Below are 23139 nucleotides of genomic sequence, written 5' to 3' on the forward strand. Positions count from 1 at the left end.
TTACTTGTGTTCTACTTCTCAAATTTTTTTCTGGGGGTTTGTTGGGGGCGCGGGGAGCCCATCCGTATATACGCAGCATGTGTGCAGGTACTACAATGATCACCTAAACCACCAGTTCGCCTGTTTGATGTTAGCTACGTCCTGGTCGTGTAGTTCAGAATATATCCCATACCGAACCCACGATGCCTTGTCCAAGACCTTTAACACTGTGCCACCAACCCTTGGGTATATACAAAGCATCTCCCGGTCCGATCGTCGTCTCGAGAGTATTGGCGAGACCGATCGTTTGCATGCGCTGCTCGTCCTCGGCTGTTGCTCCTGGAGGAGGTTTTCCTGACTGACGATTCCAATATATCCTTGCTTCATCAGATGGTATGTCTCCGAGACACTCAAGATCCTCTGAAAGCTTCCGAGTACCGTCATCTCGCCAAACCAGTTTATCTAGGATGTCTCTTTCTTTGCCAACCATCATCTCTTCACCTCGAATACGCGCATCCATCTTATATGCCTTTTGAAAGACTCGTGATTTGGCTTGCTTGTATATTGCATCTCCGACATCTGGTTCTGCAAGTCGTATCACCTTACGCCCCGCTAGTTGTACGAGTACGTTGTGATTCGGATCGCGATGGAATGGAGTATATGTAGGTGCACGGCCGATCCAAATACTGCTGCTATATGCATCGCCTTTTGCGCCCCAATTTGTCATCTTGGGCTTGACTAGATCTGCCTGCATTTCTGGCGGAAGCTCGTCAATTGGGCATTGCGCAAGGTATACATTTGTGTCTTGCGGTGCGTCCGCCGAAAGCTTCATGAACATACTCAATGGCATCATAGTCCGGTTAAAACACTCGCCTCGACTCACCTCCACAGGAACGAGATGGTCTCCGTATTGTTCGAGGTATTCTACTTTCAGCGCGGGATGAGATTGTGACTTCAGCCCAGGTAGAAACCACTTTGAAATTGCCGGCATCTGAGCATCGCGGTACTGTCGGCACACCAAAGGACGACTTGGCTCATTGTAGTAGCGATCTTTGAAAGTCCCTGGATGTACTTGCTCGTGGCTGCGAAGAAGTGGCACGCCACCGGCCGTCAGTTCAAAGGGAGTTCTCACCCATGCGAAAATATTTGGGTTGAACACGGTTCTAAGGGATCGATTCTTGATCAATCTCCACCAGGAATAGGACGCCTTTCGTATGATGAGCTCTCGTTTCATGTGCGGTTGTCGAATATGCCAGCGGCAAGGTATGTACAAGTGGGAGAAGTTACAGCCGTGAATGGAAATTCAAGCGCTGGCATCAGCCACAGATCCCGCCACGAGTATTCCAAGCCACCTCGTCGACGGTACTAGTCAGCGCCCTATTTGCCGGACTAAGGCCGCGCAGCTCGAAAACCCACCTTGATTGGGAGCTGTCGCATGCTTGCATCTGGTATTACAACTTGCGAGACGTCACCCTATCTGAACTTTTCGAACGTCAATCTATCTAAACTCTTCGGATGTCGCCCTACCTGAACGTTTAAGCTTATATGTAAAGACTTTATAGTGCTCACCACAGCAGATATGAGTGTAAGTTGCGACTGTAAATCATTCAGTACCTCGGCGTCTCGCGATATCAAGTCACAATGCTAATAATGATGCAGTTCGTACCTCTAAATCCGCGGCCTATGCTGCAAAATCTGTGCGTATTCCAAATATTTCATACTCCTGGCAAGCTCCAGCCAACATTTTCAACCTGTTCGTCGGCCTTTGAACACTAACAATAGTTGCAGTGTCAATAACGACGTGATCGTGCGATTGAAGTGGGGTCAAACCGAGTACAAAGGCAAATTGATCAGTGTTGACTCGTATATGAACATTCAACTAGCTGGTACTGAGGAATTTATTGATGGCTCAAAGACCGGCGATCTAGGTCAAGTTCTAATAAGGTACGTCAGGCCCAGCTACTCTGACCATTGATCGCAGGGCTTCATGTTGATTATATCGGCAGATGCAATAACGTATTATGGATATCGGCGGCTGATAAGCATGACGCGTCTATGAGCGGATGAAGGCACTGCTAGGCAGGACACAGGTGCGACGTTCGGAAGGGAAAAGGCAGAAGATGACCTTCGATCATGGGTGGATTTCAAAGGCCTGGAAGCTCTGCAAACGCGGCGGGCGCATTTGTGACGACGAGTGCATAAGGCAAGAGAAGTCATCAAAAGATGGGCAAGGCCGTGAACCAACGACACACGTAGTTCTACGACGGTATCCAAGCCTTATTCCATCTCCTCCACCAATGAAACCCCCCCAGTTAGCTCGCCAGTCTCGAACTGTATACCACGAAGACCTGCCGATAGACCGTTGTCCATTTCAATTTCATGATGCACAGCCTCGCGCCCAACGGCCATTTTCACCGTCAATGTCTCCAATCCGTCAATAACAGCCTCTGCATGACCTCGCACAGTTTCATCGCGGTCCTCGCTGGCCAGCCACCTCATAATCTGCTGCATATCCGACCATTTCCTGCTTCCTTTATGGAGCAAGTGATCCACAACCGTAGTATCGTTCCCCTGAAGCAATGAATCGATGCCTCGTAATATGGACATGACCACCATGACAGCAGCACGACGCAATATGATACGATCTGGCTGCAACTCAAATACAGATATTGATAGCGCTATATCAATGGCATGCACCATTCCATCTCTCAACTCGATTATATGCACGTGTGATTCGAAAAGAGTACACAGTATCGAAAGAGCAGAGGTCCGCACGCGAACATCTTCCTCGAGACCTGTATCTTCCCACCCTTGTACTATACTCTCCAGATACTCGCGTTCTTTCGCCTGCTGAGTTGTTTCGGGCTCATGATTCGGATCAATGAGCTTCATGTCAATCTCCGGAAACCCCCCTCCCCATGCCTTAAAACCGTCTTCGTGCTCTCGCTTGATTCTTGTAGCCTTCTTGACTGCGGCTGCTTCGCGTGCCGCTCTTGTTAATGGCCGATGGCCTCGTCGACTTGCTAATTTCAAGCATACCTCGGCGATTGCAGCAGCAGCCGTGGACCTGCTGTCATGCGAGGTCTGACCTTTGACGAGTGCATATTTTCCGAGACTGTCGATTGCCTCGCCGATGCGTAGTCGCCCGTCTATGCCGCCGTTGTTCTTTTCTTCGACGTCTAGGAATGCATCGAGAGTGATACGGCACACGAAATGAGGACGACTATGTTCTTTGCAGAGTTTGGTGAGAGCCCGGATGGCGGGGAGATAAACGTAGGAGTCTGATTCCATGCGGATCACTTGGACGAGGAGATGAGCTGTTTGAGGTACGTCCAGTTTTACTGAGCAATGGTCGTCAATGAGACCATCAATTTGCGCTATGGCAGAAGCGCGAATTGGGGCTTCTTGCGCAGCGAGATCTCCTATAATAGCATCCCAGGCTGGCCTTGACACGCGGTCAGCTTTTTCCCAATTCACCTTTTCCTCAGATGTCCCAATCCATAGATTGATGATATCCAAGGCTGCTGTTGCGGGGTCTACGAGGTTCGTGGAAAATCTTTCGTTTCTGGAGCAAATATATCGCAGTGATGCAGCTATGCCTCGGAGAACCTTGTCCGTCACGTCGTTGCGCGGCATCGAGGATGTAAGGAACAAGCTCAAGATGCTGATGCCAGTTATCGCTAGATCTTCAAAATCAGACTCCATAGAGGACAATGAGTTTTGACCTTGCTCCCTCTTTGTCTCAACGATACGCCCAAGACTCTTGATCGTCGGATCTTTCAGCGAGAAGATGTTGCTTTGTCGCTGCTGGTCAAGGGTTACGAACTCTTGCATGATCTGGTCAAATAAAGCCATTAGTCGACCAGGATCTTTGATCAACCTTTTCTGCAGCTTTTCGAGTATAGCCTGAGACAACTTAGCGTTGATCAGCATACCGAAAGCATCGCTGTGAGAATCTTGACCTAGTGTCTTATTGGCCGACTTCAATGTTGCAGGCGTTAGCCAACGTCTCAGTATCTCGCAGAAAGCTGATGTGATAACATCATAGTTAATTTGGCTGGTTGGCAGCAACTTGACGAACGTCTGAGTACGTTTATCGATGCTTTCGAGGTTCGCCAGCGCACTCTCCATGTATTGGCCAACGAGGGGGCGAAGACGAATATCAACTCCGCCATCTGCACCAGTCGAAAAGGTCCACTGAGATGACCCATCCCAAAGGAGATTCCTAGCTATCTCGTCGATCTGATGCACTTCTGATTCTAGCTCGAAGTATCTTTTCAGGATGGACTCAAGAACGACGGACCATCTCTCAGGAACAATAACTTTCTCTTTTGGAGCCTTCACGCAGTGAAGTAAACCCCATAGACCAAGCTTTACAGGTCTGACAAGCCTAGGTGTTACACCTGTGTTCGGGTGCGAGGATATGATCGTGGCCATTCTTTCCAAAGCTTGTAAGACTTTACCTGAGGGCACAACCACAGTGAATGCGTCCTCACTATTCTTTAGAGAGCTGTAGTCTTGTTTTGGGTTTATTGCTGCGATCAAAGGAATGGCAAAAGTATTCCAGCCTGGCTTGCCAGGGGCTCCGGTAGATCGTTTGCTCAAGAATCCACTCGAGATTATGTGACCGGCCGCTCGAGCCATGTCTGACCCCTCGTTTCCATCCAACATGTTCCACAATTGGGGTGCTATTTTTTCGATCCATTCTTCCATCCTCATAGACGCTGGTGGTGCAGCAATTAGCTTGGTGGCCTGTTGCATAATCGATAGTGTAATAGGCAGTCGACTCGAGAGGGCCTGTCGTTGATCTCCACCATTCGGCTGATGTGACATTGATATGTACTCTACTATATGCCTAATACCTCGAGAACGCAGGGGTAAAAGTGAGAGTGACTCCGTGATATGTGGTCGCATCCATATCGGTAGATCTTGGGATACATAAGATGTAAGAAGCGGTAGAAGGCGCGATGTTGGAGTCCTAAGGGATTAGCTATATGTTTCCCAGGAGGTGTTCACATGGATCAAGACATCGGAGATGAAATCGATGGGTTACTTACTTGACCAAGAGAGTAGCAAATCGCCGTTGCCATAGTGCCTGATCTTCAGTATCTGCTATTCTTGGTGCGAAAGCCAATTCAGCAAGGGCAGACACAAGATCAGGAAGGAATCTTTGGGATATGATTGGCGATATGCCTCCGTTGGGGTCGGTACCCAGACGGTCAACAGTCTCACATATTGTCTTTAAGCACCATACTTTGTCATGCTTCTCATTCGTTTGAACAGCAGACAAGGTCGATTTGGGCCGGTGCGGGAACACAACGTTTGGCGATAGACATGGAAGCACCCATTGTGTCGCAATCAAATCTATCAGTGCATACAAAATGCTCATGAGGGTGCTATCATATTCGGATTCCGGGCTGAAGCCTTCTCTGACGGCAGCAAGATGTATAGCTTCTAGGTGGCGAAGAGATTCCAGGAGATATGGTTTACTACGGCCTTCTAACTCGTGCACGCAAGGATTGGGGGTATGCGAGTTTAGGAGTGTCAAAATACTTGGATCTGATAATAGTGCATTATCTGCTTCATGTCAGATTCTACGCCCTGGCATGATGATTGGGTACGAGCCTAGACCAGTCAAAGGACGCACAAAGTCCGCAGCAGACACGATTTCCGCAGCCAAAGATATCATGTCGCCTTAGACTCATACACACCGACACAAGAGCTGCTCAGACAGGAAATTGACGGTAGAGCATGATGCAAAACTGCGCGCAGGCAGAAGATGGTATGCCAAGAGTTCACACGTGTCTCGTGTCACTAGCGCGATCACGTCGCGTCTCCATCCGGATAACAAAGCTCTTGTGAGGCCGGATTCCTCCATTTTCACGACCGCCCATGACACCCAAGACGACTCACGATTACCAGCAATGCCCTCTCAGATCTTCAAATCGAGATCGCAATCTCCCTACACCAACCGATCTGACCATTTCGATGCCCTTTGCCGACGTCAACGGACCTGGACCGCATCAAGAACACAGACTACTCTCAACTTCTGCCTCTTCATTCTCAATCAAACCAACGCGTTTCCCTCTCCGCATGTGCCCGTTGATCGTCTCTCCACTCAACTGAGTGGGGATGCCAATCGGCCTTTTTCTGTTACCTGCATCATGGCCTACGATGCCTCATCCCGAGCCTCATAGCATGGTCTCACTGGGTGCATGGCAGACGTGTGGTTCATGGTGCTACAGCAGATAAAACTGTTGTAAACGAGGTTCCAGTGAGAGGATGGTCTTCGGAACTTAACCCTAATCTACTCTCGGTTTGTTGCTTGCGCAACTCAGTCACACGGTCAAATGTTGCCGGCCTCTCGATTACGTCTTATTGATCCGAGCTGTGTCTTCGCACGGCCTGGCGATAAAAAACCAAATTGAGGCTGAGGCCCGGTGGAATGCAGGACTCATGTGTCTAATTGGGTAAGATCCTCAGATGAGGGCGCACGTCGAGTTCTGCAACTGGGCAACAGATACTGGTCAGCATGGACAGCTCAGATCGCGATAGTTCACGATGTTCCAAAGAAGAGACTGGAAGATACGATGGCGGGCAGTTTCTTACTGTCACTTTGGCAGTCCAAACTACAGCAGACCTAAAGACAGACAACATTACATTTTACCCACGAGCATATCAGATGTCGGACGCAGACATTGCAATCGACACTTCACACAGCGCCCTCAATGGTGTCTACTTTGACTCACGTCGCCTACCTGATAGTATACCACTTGAGTTTCGGGATTGAGCACAACTTTCGCTGTCGAAAGACGGCGCGCAAACACACAGACAATGCAGCATGTGCCTCGGAGCCTTTAGGCTAGCTATACAAAAGACTCACTCGTCAGAACTTTGCGCTATACTGTAAACAGCGAGGTCTATCAGCATACATGCAGAGGCATAGCACACATCGTCATTTTTTGCTGCAAGGTTGCACCGCTCCGAATCTCGACACCATGAGAAGTGAAACTTTTTTTTGGTTTGCGTGACTGATCAAAGTTGGTTGAGTGTCGCATTCACTCTGGATGCTCCAAGCAGGCACATAACCCATCTGATCTGAACATGTGCACGTCTCCTGTCACTGTGAATGGAAGACTTGCGGTACATCTATTGTGTGTAAGTAGAGACCCTTGTGATCTCGAAAGCAGCCAGTCTCCACTCCCTGCCATCGAGATACCTATGTCATCGAGCCTCTACTACGGCACAAGCCATCAGTAGTGTGGTGCACTCTCATGAGTACAACTTGTCTCCGACCAGCCGTGTTAATCATCTACTTGTACGTTCTGCGTACACCTGTGATGAGCGCCGACTGACCCGTCTGTACCCGACTTATATCTGTCGATCAGACATTCCTCCCTCTTGTAGGGGATGAGGGCGATTTTTGTTGATGTACTTTGTGCGCCTACCATGCCCTCCAACGTACACTGGCTGAAAAGCCGTGTGCCCTGGAGCGGAAACAAAGACGGTCTCTATGAGGAACGCCAAAACATACAGAAAGAAGCCCTCGAGGCACTCGGAAGAGGTCTCAGGTCTGGAATTGGAAAGTCTAGTGTTCAGCATGCGGTCTTTCGAAGTTTACCGAGAAGGGTTTCGGTGGACCTATTGCGAGGGACAGTTGTTTCTATTAGGAAGAAATTGCTAAGTCGGCGTTGTGTGAGTTGTTCATGGCGTTCTTCGGACTTTTGTCACTCGTCATCTCAACTCTTTTTGCTGCGTGGTCTACTCATGGGCTCTTAAAATCACACATCTAGTGGATGCAACAGGTTCTATCCAGACTATCTGCAAGCTTCTTTTCAGTTGGACGCATGGCTCTGCACTGAGGGCGAATCGAGTGCAGGAGTAACAGAACCTCAAGACGGGACCTCTCTAGAGTGAGGATCAAAGTCGCGTGCTTGTCTGTCTTGAGATCCTGCCTGCCCTAGATCCGTTTTTGTTGCGTAACTTGGCATCTTGTAAGCCTGAAAGAGAAAGTTTCCAGTGTGTCAAGGATAATACGACTGTCTTGCCTCTCTGTGCGAGAATGGGAGCCCCTGAGAAAGCGACCGCATCAAGACGCGGATGGCGAAGCAAATTGATGGGGGATGCTCGGTGTCTGCGGTCCACAATCCCGCCGTCTCTGAGGAGACGGCCAACCATTTTTTTGATAAGTCGTCCCCCTCTGCTCGGCGGCATCATTCAAGGACTGACTATATACAGAAAACCAGCTTCTCTCCTCAGAGAAATCGCCCGTCATGAAAAAGCAGCCCAGGCGAACGGACACAACCACGAGAGTGTTCCATGAGGATGCTCACCCTACGCCATCTTTCCGGGTACAAACGGATGACCTGCGCTTAATCCACCACAAACAGCCCATGCCTGCCCGTTGACATAGCTGCTTTCGTCGCTTCCCAAGAAGAGTGCCACACGCGCAACCTCGTCCGCCGCCGCACCCCTCTTCAGCGGGTTCAATTGTCCAATCTTCTTCTGCGTTCCCTTCGCCCTTGCAGCATCGTACATGGGCTTCGTCATACCCGTCTCGATAACACCTGGGCAGATGGCGTTACACCGAATTCCAGTACCAGCCAGTTGATAAGAGACTGTCTGAGCGATGGAAACCACAGCGGCTTTAGATGCGGAGTAATCAGTTGACCCAGCGTTCGAGCGGATGCCAGCAACGGACGCTGTCCCAATAATAGAACCGCAAGGGTAGGGCTTGTCCTTTGATGTCTTGAGCATAGCTTTCGCGCCATACTTTGCAGCAAGAAATACACTTCAACTTATCAGCACGCGGTTCCCACAACATGTCAGATCAAAATACCTCAACGTGTTAACCCTCATCATCTCCATCCAGTCGTCAGCGTCTATATCAGTGAACACACTCCCGCTCGCCCGACCCGCATTGGCAAAAAAAACGTCCAGTCGTCCATATTTATCTAGTGCTTCTTGTACCACATTCTTCACTGCCTCTTCCTCAGCGGCATCAAATTGCCGGATATGAACGTCCATCTCCGGGTACAAGCTTTCCAGCTCTCGTTTGTGTACAGGGAGGTGTTCATCATCGTAATCGCATAAATATACGGCCCGTGCCCCGTTATGCGCGAATTGGTGGGCTGTCGCGCGGCCGATTCCCATGGCGGAATTTGTGCCTAGCGTATGTGTTGGAACAATATGAGGAGAGTGCAGTATTCTATGGTTTACCTACCGGTTATTATAACAACTTTGCCTTTTGTGCGTCTGTAACTTTGCTTAGTGTATGGCTCACGTAGACGGGAAGGAATAGATTCGTACTGTCCAGCTGAGTCACCTGCAATCCGACGTATCTTCGGGATGTCTTCGAACATACCCGGGTCTTCGGCGGGCACTGCGAGTTGCTCACTCAGCATTGTGAGGCGTTGGCGTGCTTTCTCAGAGGTCATTGTGTAGAGTGCAGTATGATAGATCCAGGAATGAGCGGAGAGGAGGCTACGTCTGGAAATGCTTGAGGTCGTTTTGCGGGGAGCTCGGGTTATGGATATGGGCCTCGGCTGACGGCCGGGACGTGTACCTGAGGCAGATCCGTTCATCGCCGCACATTAACATTGCTGTCCTGGTATGCAACCTTTCTAGAGTCGCCAATAGTGCTAATATACCTGTCTCGCTGGGCTTCAACCATTCTTGTCAGCTTATCCGATATATAATTGTTTACGTACAGCCAACCCATACATCTAGCACACCACACTTGAAGATGGTACAAGTGTAGTGCGTTGTTTTCTATCAGAGTTGAGAACCAACAGTAAAAGTCTATAAGGATAGCCCGCCTCTTTTACATCAAGCAGCCGTTGCGCTTGCTCGAATGCAACGCCGAAGTACCCAAGCGTATCCTCTTGTCTCCGAGCCTGATATAGGACTCGACCAACCATTCATACCACACCTTCCTATCGTCCGTCTGCCTCCACATGCTGATATCAAGTTGGGAGTCCTCGGGTATGTAAAGCGGCTCCTACGGGAATCAGCGGACTGAGTGGCAACATATGTAAGGAGGGAGCCAAAACGTACCTTGAGTGGCCAGAATATCGGGAACCAACTAATCATATCTTCACTCTTGCTCGCCATGGTCACAGGGTTGGTGCTAAGCTCTACCTTTCCGTTTGTCCCTTCGTAAAGAACGGTCTCGAAATAACCACCGATACCATGACAAACGCCTCTGTACTTACAGTCAAATGTGGCACGTACAGAGCGAACGTTGTGTTCATTAGCTCCATCCCCACCTGTTTGCCCCCCTATCCCACCAGAAGCTCCACCGCCCCGTCGTGTATTCGATTGATCAAGTACCGCCTTTGGTATGGGATGCATAAACTCCCACGCAAGTTTGACTTTTGGGACAGCGTTCCAGATCTCAATCTTCGGAGGGCCCTTGTGATCACTTTTCTCCGACGTCGCTTTCGCAGGTGGCTCTTCGATATCCACCGACAAGTAATCAATTGCATGCAACATTACAACATACGACGTTTCGTATGCGCTTAAGTCCGAACGTGAAAGAATGTCTGCGTACAAATTCGGTGCTGAGATTGGCGTAAAGTGTGCTGTATACGACTGCGGTATCGATATGCCATGTGTGGAAGCCATGACATGCTGAACCCCATCGAGGCACTCTGGCGAAAGTTCGTTGTCTGCGAACGATCCAAGAAGCTCGGACACGATGATGTCGACATGACCATAGGTACCATCCTCACGCTTGGGTCCTTTCCAGGCCCTCATGTCGGACTTTACCAGAGTAACTTTACCTTCCCAATCTGACGTATTGTGGCGTTGCAGTACTACGAATGCATTCGGATTCTTTTCAACTGCATGTAGTTCTATCTCAACTCCAGTGCTCTGGCTGGCTTGTATGGCACGGGTCACGAGAGGGCCACGGCCGGCACCGACGACGGCTACAACCACCGCACCGCTGGGCGACGACGTTGGTTTCTCCTGGATCTTCCAGTCGCTCAAGGCTTGTTCTATGGCGCGTTGATACCATGCGTATTTGATTGGGTCTTTCTCGAAAACCTCGTATGTAATACTCTCGAGATTGTCAGTCAAGGGTTGAAGAGGAGATTGCAAGTAGTCTTGATAGCCGGCACCAAATCTTTCAATCATTGACTTGACTGGCTGGTTTCTTTGCAGGTATCTCATGTAGCTGAGGTGAGGGGTTGGGTCGTCCTTTGAATGACGACTTGCTGAAATTTGCACCTGAGACGACTCGGCGGGTGTTGGCGATGGCGACATGCTAGAATTGGCATCTGACAATTGATCTGGTTGAAGTAAAGCAGTAGCTAATGGGAGTTCGACATTGGAGTCGTCAAGGCCCGGTATCGTCCCTACATCCGAAAGAAGTATCCACGGGGCATTGCGGAGACGCATACACCGCGCAATGAAACCTTGATGGGATTTCGAGAGCACATATGACCCACGGACATTCTTCAAGAACGAACCTCCTGGTAGTAGCAAAAGTTTCAATGGCTCCGAATACCACCTAGACTGAACAGCCAACGGTGGTAAGCGACGTGGGAGTGATAGAGCTACATTTCGGGCCCATCAGCAGTGTTCTGATAGGCACAGAAAGTTGGGAACAATGTTGGGACGCAATTTATGACCGAAGTACCTTGGTTGCTTACCTACGGAAAGTCTGGAGCTATATTTACAGACGCTACGAATGGCATTCCATGCGTCCCAGGTTCCGAACAAGTCGCACTCTTGAGGCTCGAACGCTTCGATATTTCCGAAGTATTCGGGTCTGGCGAAAGCATTCAGATCTCCAATCTCTTGCTCTGGTTCGGTGTCTGGGTCCCAGCTCATGGACAAGAGTATGTGAATGTGCACATAGGGCCCAAGTGAAGATGCTTCCAAGATTGCCCGAGCATACTGTGCAATGTCTGCACCCTCGTACAGCTTCGGACCTTCTATATAGACATTGACAATACCGCAGAATGCCGCATATGCAATTTCTTGATTCAGTACTTGTCTGGATAGATGGGCGACCAAGGGGTCAGGTGATGCAAGGTCCACCCATGAGCTGGTGAAGGCCAGAAGCTGTGAAACTGTCTCGGTGGGTGTCAAGGGAGTATCAATGGGTCGAAAAGGCGCAATGAGCGGTAATGGTAGAGAGTTCGCATCAACACCATCCTCTATTTTAGACATGTAGTCGGAGAGCAAAGTCAGAACACTTGAATGAAACTCAGAGGTCGAGATTGGGGTTGATAACATATCATACTGCATCACACATCAGCCAGCACTTCTAGAGCCGGTATGTTTGCTGTCTCACATTGCAATCATGAGCTTGTTGTAAAGTTTGTTCCGTAACATGACATGACCGTCGAGTTTCATGCTGCCCTACATAGAAAACGGGCATAGGATCCCCAGAGCTCCCCTCATAGTCCATGATGTTATTTTATCAAATGAAGTACCGTCTAGATATTAGTGATTGTCCATGTTTTCTATCGGAATTGAATATGAAATGATCCGTGAGAAGATTACTGTTAGTGGGGAGAGAAAAAGAAGCATAGTGCCCTCGCCCCACTTCCGGAGAGAGATCCCACACGCTAAAAGTGTGGCTTGCAAGCGGAATGTGGCGCAAGGAAAAACATCCTGACGGACCCTTGAGCAAACTTTCCGGTAACCGCTACATGAGTGAATCTACGCGACTTTCAACAAGCAGTCTTCTCGAGAGCGATGGCTGACCGCAGACCAGAATCGGATGAATCGCAAAGAAACAAGCGTGTCAAGACCGCCACGGACCCAGCCCAGAACCCATACCTTGCTCACTACTACGACGACTCAAACTCGAACGGATACTCAAACGGCGGCGTTAGCTTGGGTGGTTTTGGGAAGGGTAAAGGAAGCTCTATTCTCTCTACTTTCACTCAGCATGAGACAACCTCTAAACAGGCTCGCCAAGCCGAAGATGGACCAATAAATGCCTTTACTGGAGAGCAATTATCAAAGGAATATATGAACATTCTGCATACGAGAAGGAATCTCCCGGTCCACCAGCAACGAGATGAGTTTCTAGCCCTCTATCAGAAATCACAGATTTTAGTCTTCGTTGGTGAGACAGGTTCTGGAAAGACGACGCAGATTCCACAGTTTGTCCTCTTTGATGACCTACCACAATCGAATGCGAAGATGGTCGCATGTACGCAGCCTCGTCGTGTTGCTGCCATGTCCGTCGCACAACGTGTGGCTCAAGAAATGGATGTTCCTCTCGGCGAGGAAGTCGGTTACAGTATTCGTTTCGAAGACAAAACCTCAGCCAAAACAATACTCAAGTACATGACAGACGGAATGTTGTTGCGCGAAGCCATGAACGATCATAATCTTACGCGATACAGTACCATCATCTTGGATGAGGCTCACGAACGTACTCTAGCAACAGATATCTTGATGGGTCTCTTGAAAGAAGTAGTACTCCGAAGACCAGATTTGAAACTCATCATCATGTCCGCAACTCTCGATGCCACGAAATTCCAAAAGTACTTCCATGGCGCGCCACTTCTCGCTGTTCCAGGTCGCACGCATCCTGTTGAGATATTCTACACCCCAGAGCCGGAGCGAGATTATGTAGAAGCTGCTATTCGGACTGTCTTGCAGATTCACGCTACTGAGCCGGACGGGGATATCCTGCTTTTTCTGACTGGAGAAGAGGAAATTGAGGATACATGCAGGAAGATTAGTCTAGAAGCAGACGAACTTGTACGTGAGGTAGACGCTGGTACCATGAAGGTTTATCCCCTTTATGGTACTTTGCCACCTCAGCAACAACAAAGAATATTCGACCCGGCTCCTGGACCGCGCAAACCTGGGGGCAAGAACGGGCGAAAGGTCATTGTGTCGACCAACATCGCTGAGACATCCCTTACTATTGACGGTATCGTCTACGTCGTTGATCCCGGATTCAGTAAGCAGAAAGTCTACAACCCCAGGGCCCGTGTCGAGTCGCTCTTGGTCTCCCCAATTTCTAAAGCTTCTGCTCAGCAGAGAGCAGGTCGTGCGGGTCGTACGCGACCGGGTAAATGCTTCAGACTATACACTGAGGATGCATTTAAGAAAGAGCTCATTGAACAGACCTACCCTGAGGTCTTAAGGTCCAATCTGTCCGCCACGGTGTTGGAATTAAAAAAGCTCGGTGTCGAGGACCTCGTACATTTCGATCTAATGGATCCGCCGGCTCCTGAAACACTCATGCGCGCCCTGGAGGAACTCAACTATCTCGCTTGTCTTGACGATGAGGGCGAACTTACCCATTTAGGGCGTCTTGCTTCTGAATTTCCCCTTGACCCGGCTCTCGCCGTCATGCTCATCAGCTCCCCCGAATTCTACTGCTCAAACGAGATCCTCTCCCTGACATCTCTCCTCTCTGTCCCACAGGTCTTTGTGCGCCCAGCCAGCGCTCGCCAAGCAGCCGACGCCATGAAGGACATGTTCGCGCATCCAGATGGCGACCACCTCACCATGCTTAACGTATACCACGCGTTCAAGGGTGACGAGGCGCAACACAACCCCAAACAATGGTGTCATGACCACTATCTATCCTTCCGTGCGTTGCAGCAGGCTGACAACGTGCGTTTGCAGCTCAAGCGTATAATGGAACGCGAGGAGCTTGAGCTTGTGTCCACACCGTTTGAGGACAAAAGTTACTACGAGAACATCCGCAAGGCGCTGGTATCTGGTTTTTTCATGCAAGTCGCAAAGAAGGACGGCACGGGCAAAACGTACATGACTATCAAGGATAATCAAGCCGTCATTTTACATCCCAGCACCGTGTTGAGCCAGGATGCGGAGTGGGTAATATACAATGAGTTTGTCCTTACAACAAAGCAGTTTATCAGGACAGTCACTGCTGTCAAGGGCGAGTGGCTTCTCGTAAGTTTCGAGTTCTGTTCCGTGGGGAATTACGCGCTGACAGATCTAGGATATTGCACCCAACTATTACGATATTGAGCAGTTCAAGAAAGGTGAAGCGAGGACCGCCTTACAGCGTATCCAGGACAAGATGAAGAGGAGAGACGCCATGCACAAGTCCAAGGGCGGCAGAGCTTGAGGCGCACTACTGTAGGTAAATACTGTATAGATACTTGATTGGGCGTCACCTCTGGTCTCCGACTAGATTTGCAGACTTATATAGAAAGCAAGGCACGACTCATGGGTCCACTGTCGTAACGCAGGATCATCTTTTTGTCGAGTTCGAATACCATGTGATGAAATCTGACCTGAGTAGTATATAATCATAGTAATTCGCCGAATACATGTGAGGTTCCCTTTCCATCACTCGTCGGTGATGCGACCCTTAAGACTTTAGAACAGCTAGGCATCTAGTACGTTGGCTCAGGCGTTGTAGTAAAGCTCACTATCTCGTCCAACGTGGTCTTCGGGTCCTGGTGGACATCTGCAGCAAGGAAGCCTCGCGCGATCTGTTCCTGGGACAGATCAGCTTGTCAGCATGAGACAGGCTCTTTCAATGATCACTTACAGCATCTTCGAGCTCTTTAATTTCTGTCTTAGGCATTTTCGAGCATTCGGCCACTAGATCAGCTCCTTTTGCAGCTAAAACGATCAAAGTCTCTGCTCTTCGCACAATTACTGGCGGTATCCCATACAGGGCGGCACATATCGTACCAAAACTACTAATACTTTTACCTTCGCGGAAATTGTATAGGTACGTGATCTGATTTCCAACCTCCAGAGCCTCTTTGTCGACACGGATTTGGAGATGGCCGAATGCTACCGACGGCTGAGGTCCAATAAACCCATTTTCGAAAAGCTCGTGGAAGTGAGTTGCTACAATGACCTTCGGACACTCATCACCAAGGCTAATGAGATGATCCAAGACGCCGCACATTAAACCAGCGCCATCGCTTGAATTGGTGCCTTTACCGAATTCATCTATCACAAGTAGGCTGCGGTTTGTAGCCATGTTTAAGGATTGCGAAACTTGTTGAAGATCAATCGCGAATGCGCTTTGCATTTTTGACACTGATTCTCGTGTACTGATTCGTGTAAGAATTTTGTCTGTCAGGCCGATCTGTGCACTCTCTGCGGGCACGAAGCTACCAATATGGGCCATGAAAACAATCAATGCTGTTTGTTTCAAGTAGACACTTTTACCAGAGTAGTTCGGGCCTGTCATTATGAGTATTCTTGGGGCATGAGACGCTTCGAGTCCCGTATTTCTTATAGTCGAATTCGCAGTTTCAGTTTCTCGCAAAGCTGCCAGTGAATCATCATGCGCATGATGTTGATGTGGTATGCTTCCTCTACCTCCAAGTATATATGCGCTGTTTGTCACATATGAAGGTACCGTAAGCTCCTGGAGTAGATGTCTGCCCTTCTGAATATGAATGACATTGTCCTCTTTTACTTTTGGCCGTACGAGCTTGTATTGAATCGCGCCCTGAGCGAGTGCGGACAAGCAATCGATTTCACCGCATAAATCGGATGCTGTACTGAGGATAGCCTCGTACTCCAACACATACTGAGCAAGTTCATGTATGATCTCAATTTCTCGATCACAAATCAACCCATGTATATCGCCAAAATGATTGTCCATCTCTTCCATATTGGTGTTTTTGTAGTAGACTGTAGCCTCGGTGACAAATATTCTTTCCCATACATCATCGGCAGCTCCTTCGTATGCGCCTGCACCTGTCTCTGCATCCAATGGTACCGCTATCAGAAATCCGATCTGAGGGAAGAACACCACGTTGAGCTGGACCTCCAGATCCGGTGGCATCTTCTGAGCCAAATATCGTGCCACTTCACCGAGTATCGACTCAATACCATAGTAAGTTCTCTTCAAATTGTCCAGCTCCTCATCAACACCAGCATGGACTACCGTCCTGTGTTCTTCAGCAGACGTTTCGAAGTCGACAATTTCCGTAATCCTCCGACCGACTTGAGCGAAGTGATGCGGTTCAAACTTCTCGAGAACTTTGTGTCTGATCACAAGGCAGTCCGATCCATTAATCTCAAGTAAAACGTCCTTGATCTTGAGAGCGTGAAAGACAAACTGGCGAATACTTATCCATACATTCCGACCGATGCCGCTACTTTTATTCGATGTACCACTTACACCTTTCCGCAGACTAATGATTACCATACGCATATTCTTGATAGCTTTGAGATGTGAAACTAGGTTATCAAGGACAGTGGCGTTCTCTGGTCGAGTGAGCACACCTATAGTCCTCAATCGCTCATTGATGACCTCCAAGTTCAAACTCGGTCTAAGGAACTGCTGACGCAACAATGTCTTTCCCTGGGGTGTCCTCGCTAGATGGTGAAACAACCCGTATATGGAAAGACCTTCTTTGGATCCTGAATTCTTCGGTCCTTGGTTGTGGGAATGAGGATGAAATTCAGCTTGCAGGACTTGGAGCGACCGCAGTGTGTTCGAGTTCACAAACCTGGTAGTGCTGTGAGCTGATAGGGTCAACAGTGGAGGATAGGGGAGCTTACATTGATTCCTTCAAGCTGACTGTTTCCACCCTAGCTATCCGAAACATACCATATGCAGCGGTATCCCCAGGTAGATAACTTGCAGCTCTCCTCCGCTGAAGGTAGGCTATAAGTGCGCCAGCGCAGCCGACCTTCTCATATCAGCATAGCACGATAGTGGAGCGACAAATTGTGATACCGTGAGTCGACTGTCAATGTCCATCCACGTGGATAGTCTGAGGACCTGGCCTTGTCTCCCAGAGGACCCGACATGACGACAGTCATTAGTATCAACACCAATATCCACAGGTGTCGTAAAATCCATTCGCGGCCCATCACCATGTTGGAGGCTGAGTGCTACAAGCTTGCTCTTTGCGGCTTCATATTTGAACTCGCTTGAAGGCCTCAATTCAAAGAGATATGGTAATCGGCGGATCGAGCCTACAAAGGATTAGAGTCTGCGTCGTGTTTCTCGGCGCATGGTGTATAGTACCATCGAGTTCGGATGCCTCTGCTTCGGGCTCAGGGTTCAACAGATCTATGACCGAGTCGTCGATTGAGGTCGGTATCAACACAACCGTCGGTTGGACGAAGAGCTTCACTGGGCGTGCATCAGCCTTAAGCGAATCCAATCAATGATATCGAAAGCTTGAGCACCTACAAGTATCGACCGCTTCGAGACCCCCAAGCAAAATATCCTCCGTGACATACAAAGTTTCGTCGCGAGCGATGTAGTATGCACACCCCACGGTGCCACGCTCGCGCATGTCCACCGACATCACCACCTCGTGCAGGGTATCTTCATCTCCACCAAACTCCTTATCGCCACACCCATCTTGCACGTAGGCTTCACTATGAATAGTCGCCAAGGTACGACTCGGTCGTGGTGCTGGAGACTGAATAGTGACGCGACGACAGACGCGTTCTGGGGTCGTGCTCGATGTTGGCAAGCACGTTGACATCGCGATCGAGCTCTGTCGAGCTCGGCTAGAAGACGATGGCAGTGAGTTCTGACGCCGCCTGCCAGATGTTGATCTGGGCTTCCGAGGCCAGCTTTTCTGCGAAGGCACCTTGCTAGACATGCTGAGCAAGATCCTCTTTTAACACGTACAATGCAGGTATGTACTCGAGTATTGTTTATTGGCGATCTTCCGAGGTTCAGAAATTACAAAGTGTAGTCGACCGTTTTAAGAAAGCACTCCGCTGTGCGGAGCGATAGGTACCGTGCAGATAATCTGCCAGAGAGCCAACTACCTACGTAGGTCAAAAACGTGATGATCGGTCTATGATGCAGACCTTTAGAATATAAGAAGTGTGGACGGAGAAGTATCTTCTAATACATATTCTGGTGTATTAAAGTATAGCGCAGTGTGCTTAGGACGGAAGTCCTTTCAATGCGTCATCAGGAATACCAAAGTGGAGTTTGGCATAGTATATATACAAGACTATATCAGATAAACATACCTGAGCATCATAAATTTTTATACAGTGCAGCCTAGATCACTTGTGACGAGTGATTAAGCACAACTAGTCCCTCACCCCCTTCTTTGATCGCGACTGTTGCTGTGTCTCCAGTCTTGACCTGACCGCGAATTATCTTATCCGCCAATCCATTACCAATCTCGCGTGCTATCAGGCGGTTGAGAGGTCGAGCACCGAATTTGGGATCATATCCACGTTCACAGAGCCAATCCTTAGCCTCATTCGGCACGTGTAGCGTGATACGCCTATCATCAAGTCTTGCCTGGAGCTCTTTTAGTCGGATCTCGGCGATGTCGCGTAGTGCGGAGCGTGACAGTCTTCTAAATACTATAAACTCATCAATGCGATTAAGGAATTCTGGTGGGTAATTTGACGCAACCACATCCATGACCGCGGCTTTGACTTCTGGTGAAATCTCTCCATCTTCTTTGAGCTTGCGGCTATGAATTGCGTCATCCCCAAGAATAATCTTAGCGCCCAAATTTGATGTGAGCACGATCATTGTATTGCGAAAATCGATTTTATGCCCCTGCGCATCTGTGAGAAAACCTTCATCCAACACTTGGAGCAACAAGGCTGAGATGTCGCGGTGGGCCTTCTCAAATTCATCAAACAGAAGGACGGCGTATGGCTTACGTCGAACTGCTTCTGTCAGTTGACCAGCGTCTTCGTATCCAACATAGCCAGCAGGAGAGCCAATCAGTCTGCTGACAGTATGTTTCTCCTGAAATTCGCTCATGTCAAAACGGATGACTGCTGACTCAGTGCTGAACAAGAAATTTGCCATCTTTTTGCACAGTTCAGTCTTGCCCACACCAGTAGGTCCGAGGAACATGAAGCTAGCCAAGGGTCGATTTTCTCCATTCAAGCCAGCACGTTGCATCCGGACTGCATTCGCAACAGCGGCCAAGGCTTCATCCTGACCACGTACCGATTGTCGTAAGGTATCCTCCATATTGATGAGCTTTTCGACTTCGCCACTCATCAACTTGGTTACCGGGATCCCCGTCATCCGTGAAACTACGGTAGCAATATCGTCCGATGATACTGAATCATGTATAAGAGAATCGGGGCCCTTTCTTGCGGACTCCGCGCCCTCTTTGGGCAGCTTGTCCTCCAACGCAGGGATTCGAGAGTACCTCAGTTCTCCTGCCTTCGCAAAATTCCCCTCACGTTGCGCCTCCTCAAGCTCTTGCCTGGCTTGTTCGAGTTCGGCTTGTGTCTGTTTGAGGTCGGCAATCTCTTTCCGCTCTTGTTCCCACTTCTCTGAAAGCTTTGCTACTTCGTCTTGTTTAGACTTCAGCTTCTCCTCAAGTTTTTCACGCCGCTCTTTACTGGCGATATCAGTTTCTTTCCTGAGCGATTCCAATTCGATCTGGATAGTCATGATCTGTCTATCGAGTTCCTGTATGGTGTCTGGTTTGCTTTCTTGCTGAAGACGTAATGCAGACGCAGCTTCATCAACTAAATCGATCGCTTTGTCTGGTAAGAACCGGTCGGTGATGTAGCGATTACTATAAGTTGCGGCGGCAACAAGGGCCCCGTCCGTAATTCTCACACCATGATGTACTTCGTATCGTTCTTTGATGCCTCGAAGTATGGAGACAGTATCTTGCACGGTGGGTTCCCCAACTTGAATAGGTTGAAATCTGCGTGCAAGCGCAACATCCTTCTCAATCAGACGGTACTCGTTGAGCGTCGTTGCTCCACAGCATTGGAGCTCGCCGCGAGATAGCATAGGTTTGAGGAGATTGCTTGCGTCAATACTGCCTTCGGTCTTTCCAAGGCCTAGAAGAGTATGTAGCTCGTCAACAAAGAGGATAACGTCTCCTTTGGCCTCCTCGACCTCCTTCAGCACTTTCTTCAAACGTTCCTCGAAGTCACCGCGGAACTTCGCTCCTGCTATTAGCTGTCCGAGGTCTAGTGATATGACACGTTTGTTCTTCATGCTTTCAGGAACGTCTCCTTTCACTATCCTTTGCGCCAAACCCTCTAGAATAGCAGTCTTTCCAGTGCCAGCGGCACCAATGAGGACCGGATTATTCTTCGTTCTGCGGCTCAAGACTTGCAGCGTGCGGTGAATCTCTCCATCTCTTCCAATTACGGGATCGAGGCGGCCATTTTTCGCGCGCGCTGTGAGGTCGACACCGTACGTCTCCAGCGCCGATTTCTCATCTTCACCATCCAGATTCATGCGGTGCGTGCCGCCTGGAGGATGAGGGTGACCGTTCGCATAGCCTCGCCATGGTGTTCGTGGCGTGTTCAGCGGGTGTGTTGAATGTGTTAAAGGTTCTCGCAGGGAAAGTATAGGTTGAGGTGTTCGAGTGAGACTCCGGATGGAACTGGAGAGACGCAATGCGCCTCGCGCCCGGAATAACTGCATTTGGTGTGGCATCCAACTAAAGAAGACTTTTGCAGTGAGCTGATAGAGACGGAGACCTACTATGTATACGTAGAATCAGCGCGACGCGCACCGCATAGAGCCGTCCTGCCATGACGTTCGAGTTGCTTCTCGAAAAGTCCTCGGTCGAGCTTAGGGCGACAGCTGTGACGCTAGCGCGACAGGGACATAATTTTGTACTATGCGTGTCCGAAGCACAGAATTGTGCCATGAAGATAAAATCGACTGGAGAATGGAGGGCACGCATTCATCACATCTTTAGGTACTGACTCGGTTTGAGTCTACATCTTGGACCTGGAATGTATGATACAAATGTCGTCCCAAACATGACACTGTTTGTTCCTAAAGATTTGCGCCGTAAATTTGGCTTGGGTGGAAATGATGGCTGGCTGGTCCAAAGCGGCATAGCGGCGGATGCAAAGCCTTGACTCCACCTCAAATTTCACCAAGAGACGATTTTTCCGTTCCTCTACAACATCCCTCTCGACTTCGACCACAAGTTCTTTCAACCCCACCACATATCCCACTCTCAACTACCAGAGTCTACTGCCCCCTTCCACATTATACATATCTCACTCTTCCAAGAATGGGTTTCACCGACTTCGTCTCCGATGCTGGCTTGACTCGTTCGTACCCCGCGCTGGATCTGCCTTCAGACGACAGTCTCTGACCTCGACCACAGTGCTCAACACCTGGCTGGCAAGCCGTAGTTACATCATCGGGTACGTAGGATGAATGTCCCTATACTTTTTATCATTTCCTTTTGCTTCTATGATGAAAAGAAATTGGTCCGTGTTTAAGAGCGGCTTAAGACCCCGCGAATGACTACATCCAATGCGCTCGTCGCACCTCTGATCTCCTTACCTTCGAAATCGATACAAATGATCACTTCAATTGAGATCTATAGCTAAATGACCATAGACATGCACCTACTCAAGCCGATGTGAAGGTCTTCGAGGCCTTCAAGGAAAAGCCCGCAGTTGAGAAGTACCCTCACGCCGCCCGCTGGTATAAGCACATCGCCACGTACGAGTCTGAGTTTACTTCGCTGCCAGGCGACCCATCCAAGGCTGCAACTGCGTACGGCCCCGAGGTTTCCACCCTGCCCATCCAGCCCAAGGCTCCCGCTGATGATGCGGCTGCTGCTGAGGATGATGATGAGGTTGATCTCTTTGGCAGCGAGTCTGAAGAAGATGAGGAGAAGCAAGCAGAGACTGCTCGCAGATTAGAGGAGTACAAGAAGAAGAAGGAAGGCAAGACCAAGCCTGCTGCCAAGTCGATCGTTACAATGGAAGTCAAGCCATGGGGTACGTCATAAATATATGTTGGCCGCGGTGAACGAATATTAACTAGCAGATTAGATGATGAGACCGATCTGAAAGCCATGGAGGCGGCAGTGCGAGCCATCGAACAGGATGGACTCGTCTGGGGTGGGAGCAAACTTCAACCCGTCGGCTTCGGTATTTTCAAGCTCCAAATCAACTTGGTCGTGGAGGACGAGAAGGTTTCTCTTGAAGACCTCCAGGAGAGTATCTCCGAGCTCGAGGACTACGTCCAGTCCACCGATGTTGTAAGTTTCACCACACAAGTTGCTTATCGTGGTCTCGTATTGATCGGCTGTTATAGATTGCCATGCAGAAATTGTAGAGCGTATATAGGATGTGCGCTGGCAATACCGCTCACCGCATGGTGTCATATGATTTACGATGAGGATGCATGGAACCGGAGGCCATATATGACTATGGGCATGAAAACGGATGGAAACGTTGATAGACTACGAACGCATTATATGGCTGGATGAAGCCGTT

The 23139-nt window shown here is 49.3% G+C and overlaps 9 protein-coding genes across 9 annotated transcripts; 3 read left to right on the forward strand and 6 right to left on the reverse strand.

Annotated features, from left to right (window-relative positions):
- Window positions 1-99: 99 nt before the first annotated feature.
- EJ05DRAFT_496408 (Clavaminate synthase-like protein) lies at window positions 100-1213 on the reverse strand (the record flags this gene model as incomplete). The annotated part of the gene is made up of 2 exons (XM_033746385.1): window positions 100-120; window positions 173-1213. The coding sequence occupies 2 exons, from the start codon at window positions 1211-1213 to the stop codon at window positions 100-102; spliced, it is 1062 nt and encodes a 353-aa protein (XP_033603946.1).
- Window positions 1214-1394: 181 nt separating this feature from the next.
- On the forward strand, window positions 1395-2151 carry EJ05DRAFT_173608 (LSM domain-containing protein). The gene is made up of 4 exons (XM_033739536.1): window positions 1395-1564; window positions 1639-1676; window positions 1768-1907; window positions 1961-2151. Exons 1-4 carry the CDS (start codon window positions 1559-1561, stop codon window positions 2044-2046), a joined length of 270 nt encoding a protein of 89 aa, XP_033603947.1. The 5' UTR covers window positions 1395-1558; the 3' UTR covers window positions 2047-2151.
- Window positions 1869-5718, reverse strand: EJ05DRAFT_507163 (uncharacterized protein). The gene is made up of 3 exons (XM_033747888.1): window positions 5605-5718; window positions 5037-5556; window positions 1869-4957 (listed from the first exon to the last, which is right to left on the reverse strand). Exons 1-3 carry the CDS (start codon window positions 5666-5668, stop codon window positions 2257-2259), a joined length of 3285 nt encoding a protein of 1094 aa, XP_033603948.1. The 5' UTR covers window positions 5669-5718; the 3' UTR covers window positions 1869-2256.
- A 2595-nt stretch (window positions 5719-8313) lies between these two features.
- EJ05DRAFT_491357 (dehydrogenase with different specificitie) lies at window positions 8314-9416 on the reverse strand (the record flags this gene model as incomplete). The annotated part of the gene is made up of 4 exons (XM_033745971.1): window positions 8314-8770; window positions 8819-9146; window positions 9203-9234; window positions 9289-9416. 4 exons carry the CDS (start codon window positions 9414-9416, stop codon window positions 8314-8316), a joined length of 945 nt encoding a protein of 314 aa, XP_033603949.1.
- EJ05DRAFT_472487 (Skb1 methyltransferase) lies at window positions 9387-12508 on the reverse strand (the record flags this gene model as incomplete). Its single annotated transcript, XM_033743195.1, has 4 exons — window positions 12284-12508; window positions 11637-12231; window positions 10036-11540; window positions 9387-9979 (listed from the first exon to the last, which is right to left on the reverse strand). Coding segments are annotated over exons 1-4 (2389 nt in total), but the record flags the coding sequence as incomplete, so codon positions are not given.
- A 191-nt stretch (window positions 12509-12699) lies between these two features.
- On the forward strand, window positions 12700-15270 carry EJ05DRAFT_447989 (putative Pre-mRNA-splicing factor ATP-dependent RNA helicase PRP43). Its single transcript, XM_033742291.1, has 3 exons — window positions 12700-12825; window positions 12850-14880; window positions 14930-15270. Exons 2-3 carry the CDS (start codon window positions 12970-12972, stop codon window positions 15056-15058), a joined length of 2040 nt encoding a protein of 679 aa, XP_033603951.1. The 5' UTR covers window positions 12700-12825; window positions 12850-12969; the 3' UTR covers window positions 15059-15270.
- EJ05DRAFT_174055 (uncharacterized protein) lies at window positions 15144-18652 on the reverse strand. Its single transcript, XM_033739538.1, has 6 exons — window positions 18110-18652; window positions 17942-18049; window positions 17648-17889; window positions 17470-17600; window positions 15488-17417; window positions 15144-15434 (listed from the first exon to the last, which is right to left on the reverse strand). Exons 1-6 carry the CDS (start codon window positions 18528-18530, stop codon window positions 15330-15332), a joined length of 2937 nt encoding a protein of 978 aa, XP_033603952.1. The 5' UTR covers window positions 18531-18652; the 3' UTR covers window positions 15144-15329.
- Window positions 18653-18764: 112 nt separating this feature from the next.
- On the reverse strand, window positions 18765-21425 carry EJ05DRAFT_530266 (P-loop containing nucleoside triphosphate hydrolase protein; the record flags this gene model as incomplete). The annotated part of the gene is made up of 2 exons (XM_033748961.1): window positions 18765-21222; window positions 21374-21425. The coding sequence occupies 2 exons, from the start codon at window positions 21423-21425 to the stop codon at window positions 18944-18946; spliced, it is 2331 nt and encodes a 776-aa protein (XP_033603953.1). The 3' UTR covers window positions 18765-18943.
- Window positions 21426-21917: 492 nt separating this feature from the next.
- Window positions 21918-22978, forward strand: EJ05DRAFT_491362 (uncharacterized protein; the record flags this gene model as incomplete). Its single annotated transcript, XM_033745972.1, has 5 exons — window positions 21918-21957; window positions 22014-22053; window positions 22253-22638; window positions 22693-22901; window positions 22958-22978. 5 exons carry the CDS (start codon window positions 21918-21920, stop codon window positions 22976-22978), a joined length of 696 nt encoding a protein of 231 aa, XP_033603954.1.
- Window positions 22979-23139: the final 161 nt, after the last annotated feature.

The sequence above is a fragment of the Pseudovirgaria hyperparasitica genome (genome assembly GCF_010093815.1).
Source record: "Pseudovirgaria hyperparasitica strain CBS 121739 unplaced genomic scaffold EJ05scaffold_2, whole genome shotgun sequence".
NCBI classification, from domain to species: domain Eukaryota; kingdom Fungi; phylum Ascomycota; class Dothideomycetes; order Acrospermales; family Acrospermaceae; genus Pseudovirgaria; species Pseudovirgaria hyperparasitica.

Bases quoted from the DNA above. Each gene is read 5' to 3' on its own strand.
- EJ05DRAFT_447989 (XM_033742291.1), top strand. From the start codon at position 12,970: ATGAACATTCTGCATACGAGAAGGAATCTCCCGGTCCACCAGCAACGA. The intron at 14,881-14,929 runs GTAAGTTTCGAG...TGACAGATCTAG, and splicing joins TCAAGGGCGAGTGGCTTCTC to GATATTGCACCCAACTATTA.
- EJ05DRAFT_173608 (XM_033739536.1), top strand. The intron at 1,677-1,767 runs GTGCGTATTCCA...CAATAGTTGCAG, and splicing joins CGGCCTATGCTGCAAAATCT to TGTCAATAACGACGTGATCG. The intron at 1,908-1,960 runs GTCAAGTTCTAA...CATTGATCGCAG, and splicing joins CTCAAAGACCGGCGATCTAG to GGCTTCATGTTGATTATATC.
- EJ05DRAFT_174055 (XM_033739538.1), bottom strand. From the start codon at position 18,530: ATGTCTAGCAAGGTGCCTTCGCAGAAAAGCTGGCCTCGGAAGCCCAGA. The intron at 17,890-17,941 runs GTACTATACACC...AATCCTTTGTAG, and splicing joins AGAGGCATCCGAACTCGATG to GCTCGATCCGCCGATTACCA. The intron at 17,418-17,469 runs GTAAGCTCCCCT...CAGCACTACCAG, and splicing joins GTCAGCTTGAAGGAATCAAT to GTTTGTGAACTCGAACACAC.
- EJ05DRAFT_507163 (XM_033747888.1), bottom strand. From the start codon at position 5,668: ATGATATCTTTGGCTGCGGAAATCGTGTCTGCTGCGGACTTTGTGCGT. The intron at 5,557-5,604 runs GCTCGTACCCAA...GACATGAAGCAG, and splicing joins GCGTCCTTTGACTGGTCTAG to ATAATGCACTATTATCAGAT. The intron at 4,958-5,036 runs GTAAGTAACCCA...CTAATCCCTTAG, and splicing joins TTTGCTACTCTCTTGGTCAA to GACTCCAACATCGCGCCTTC.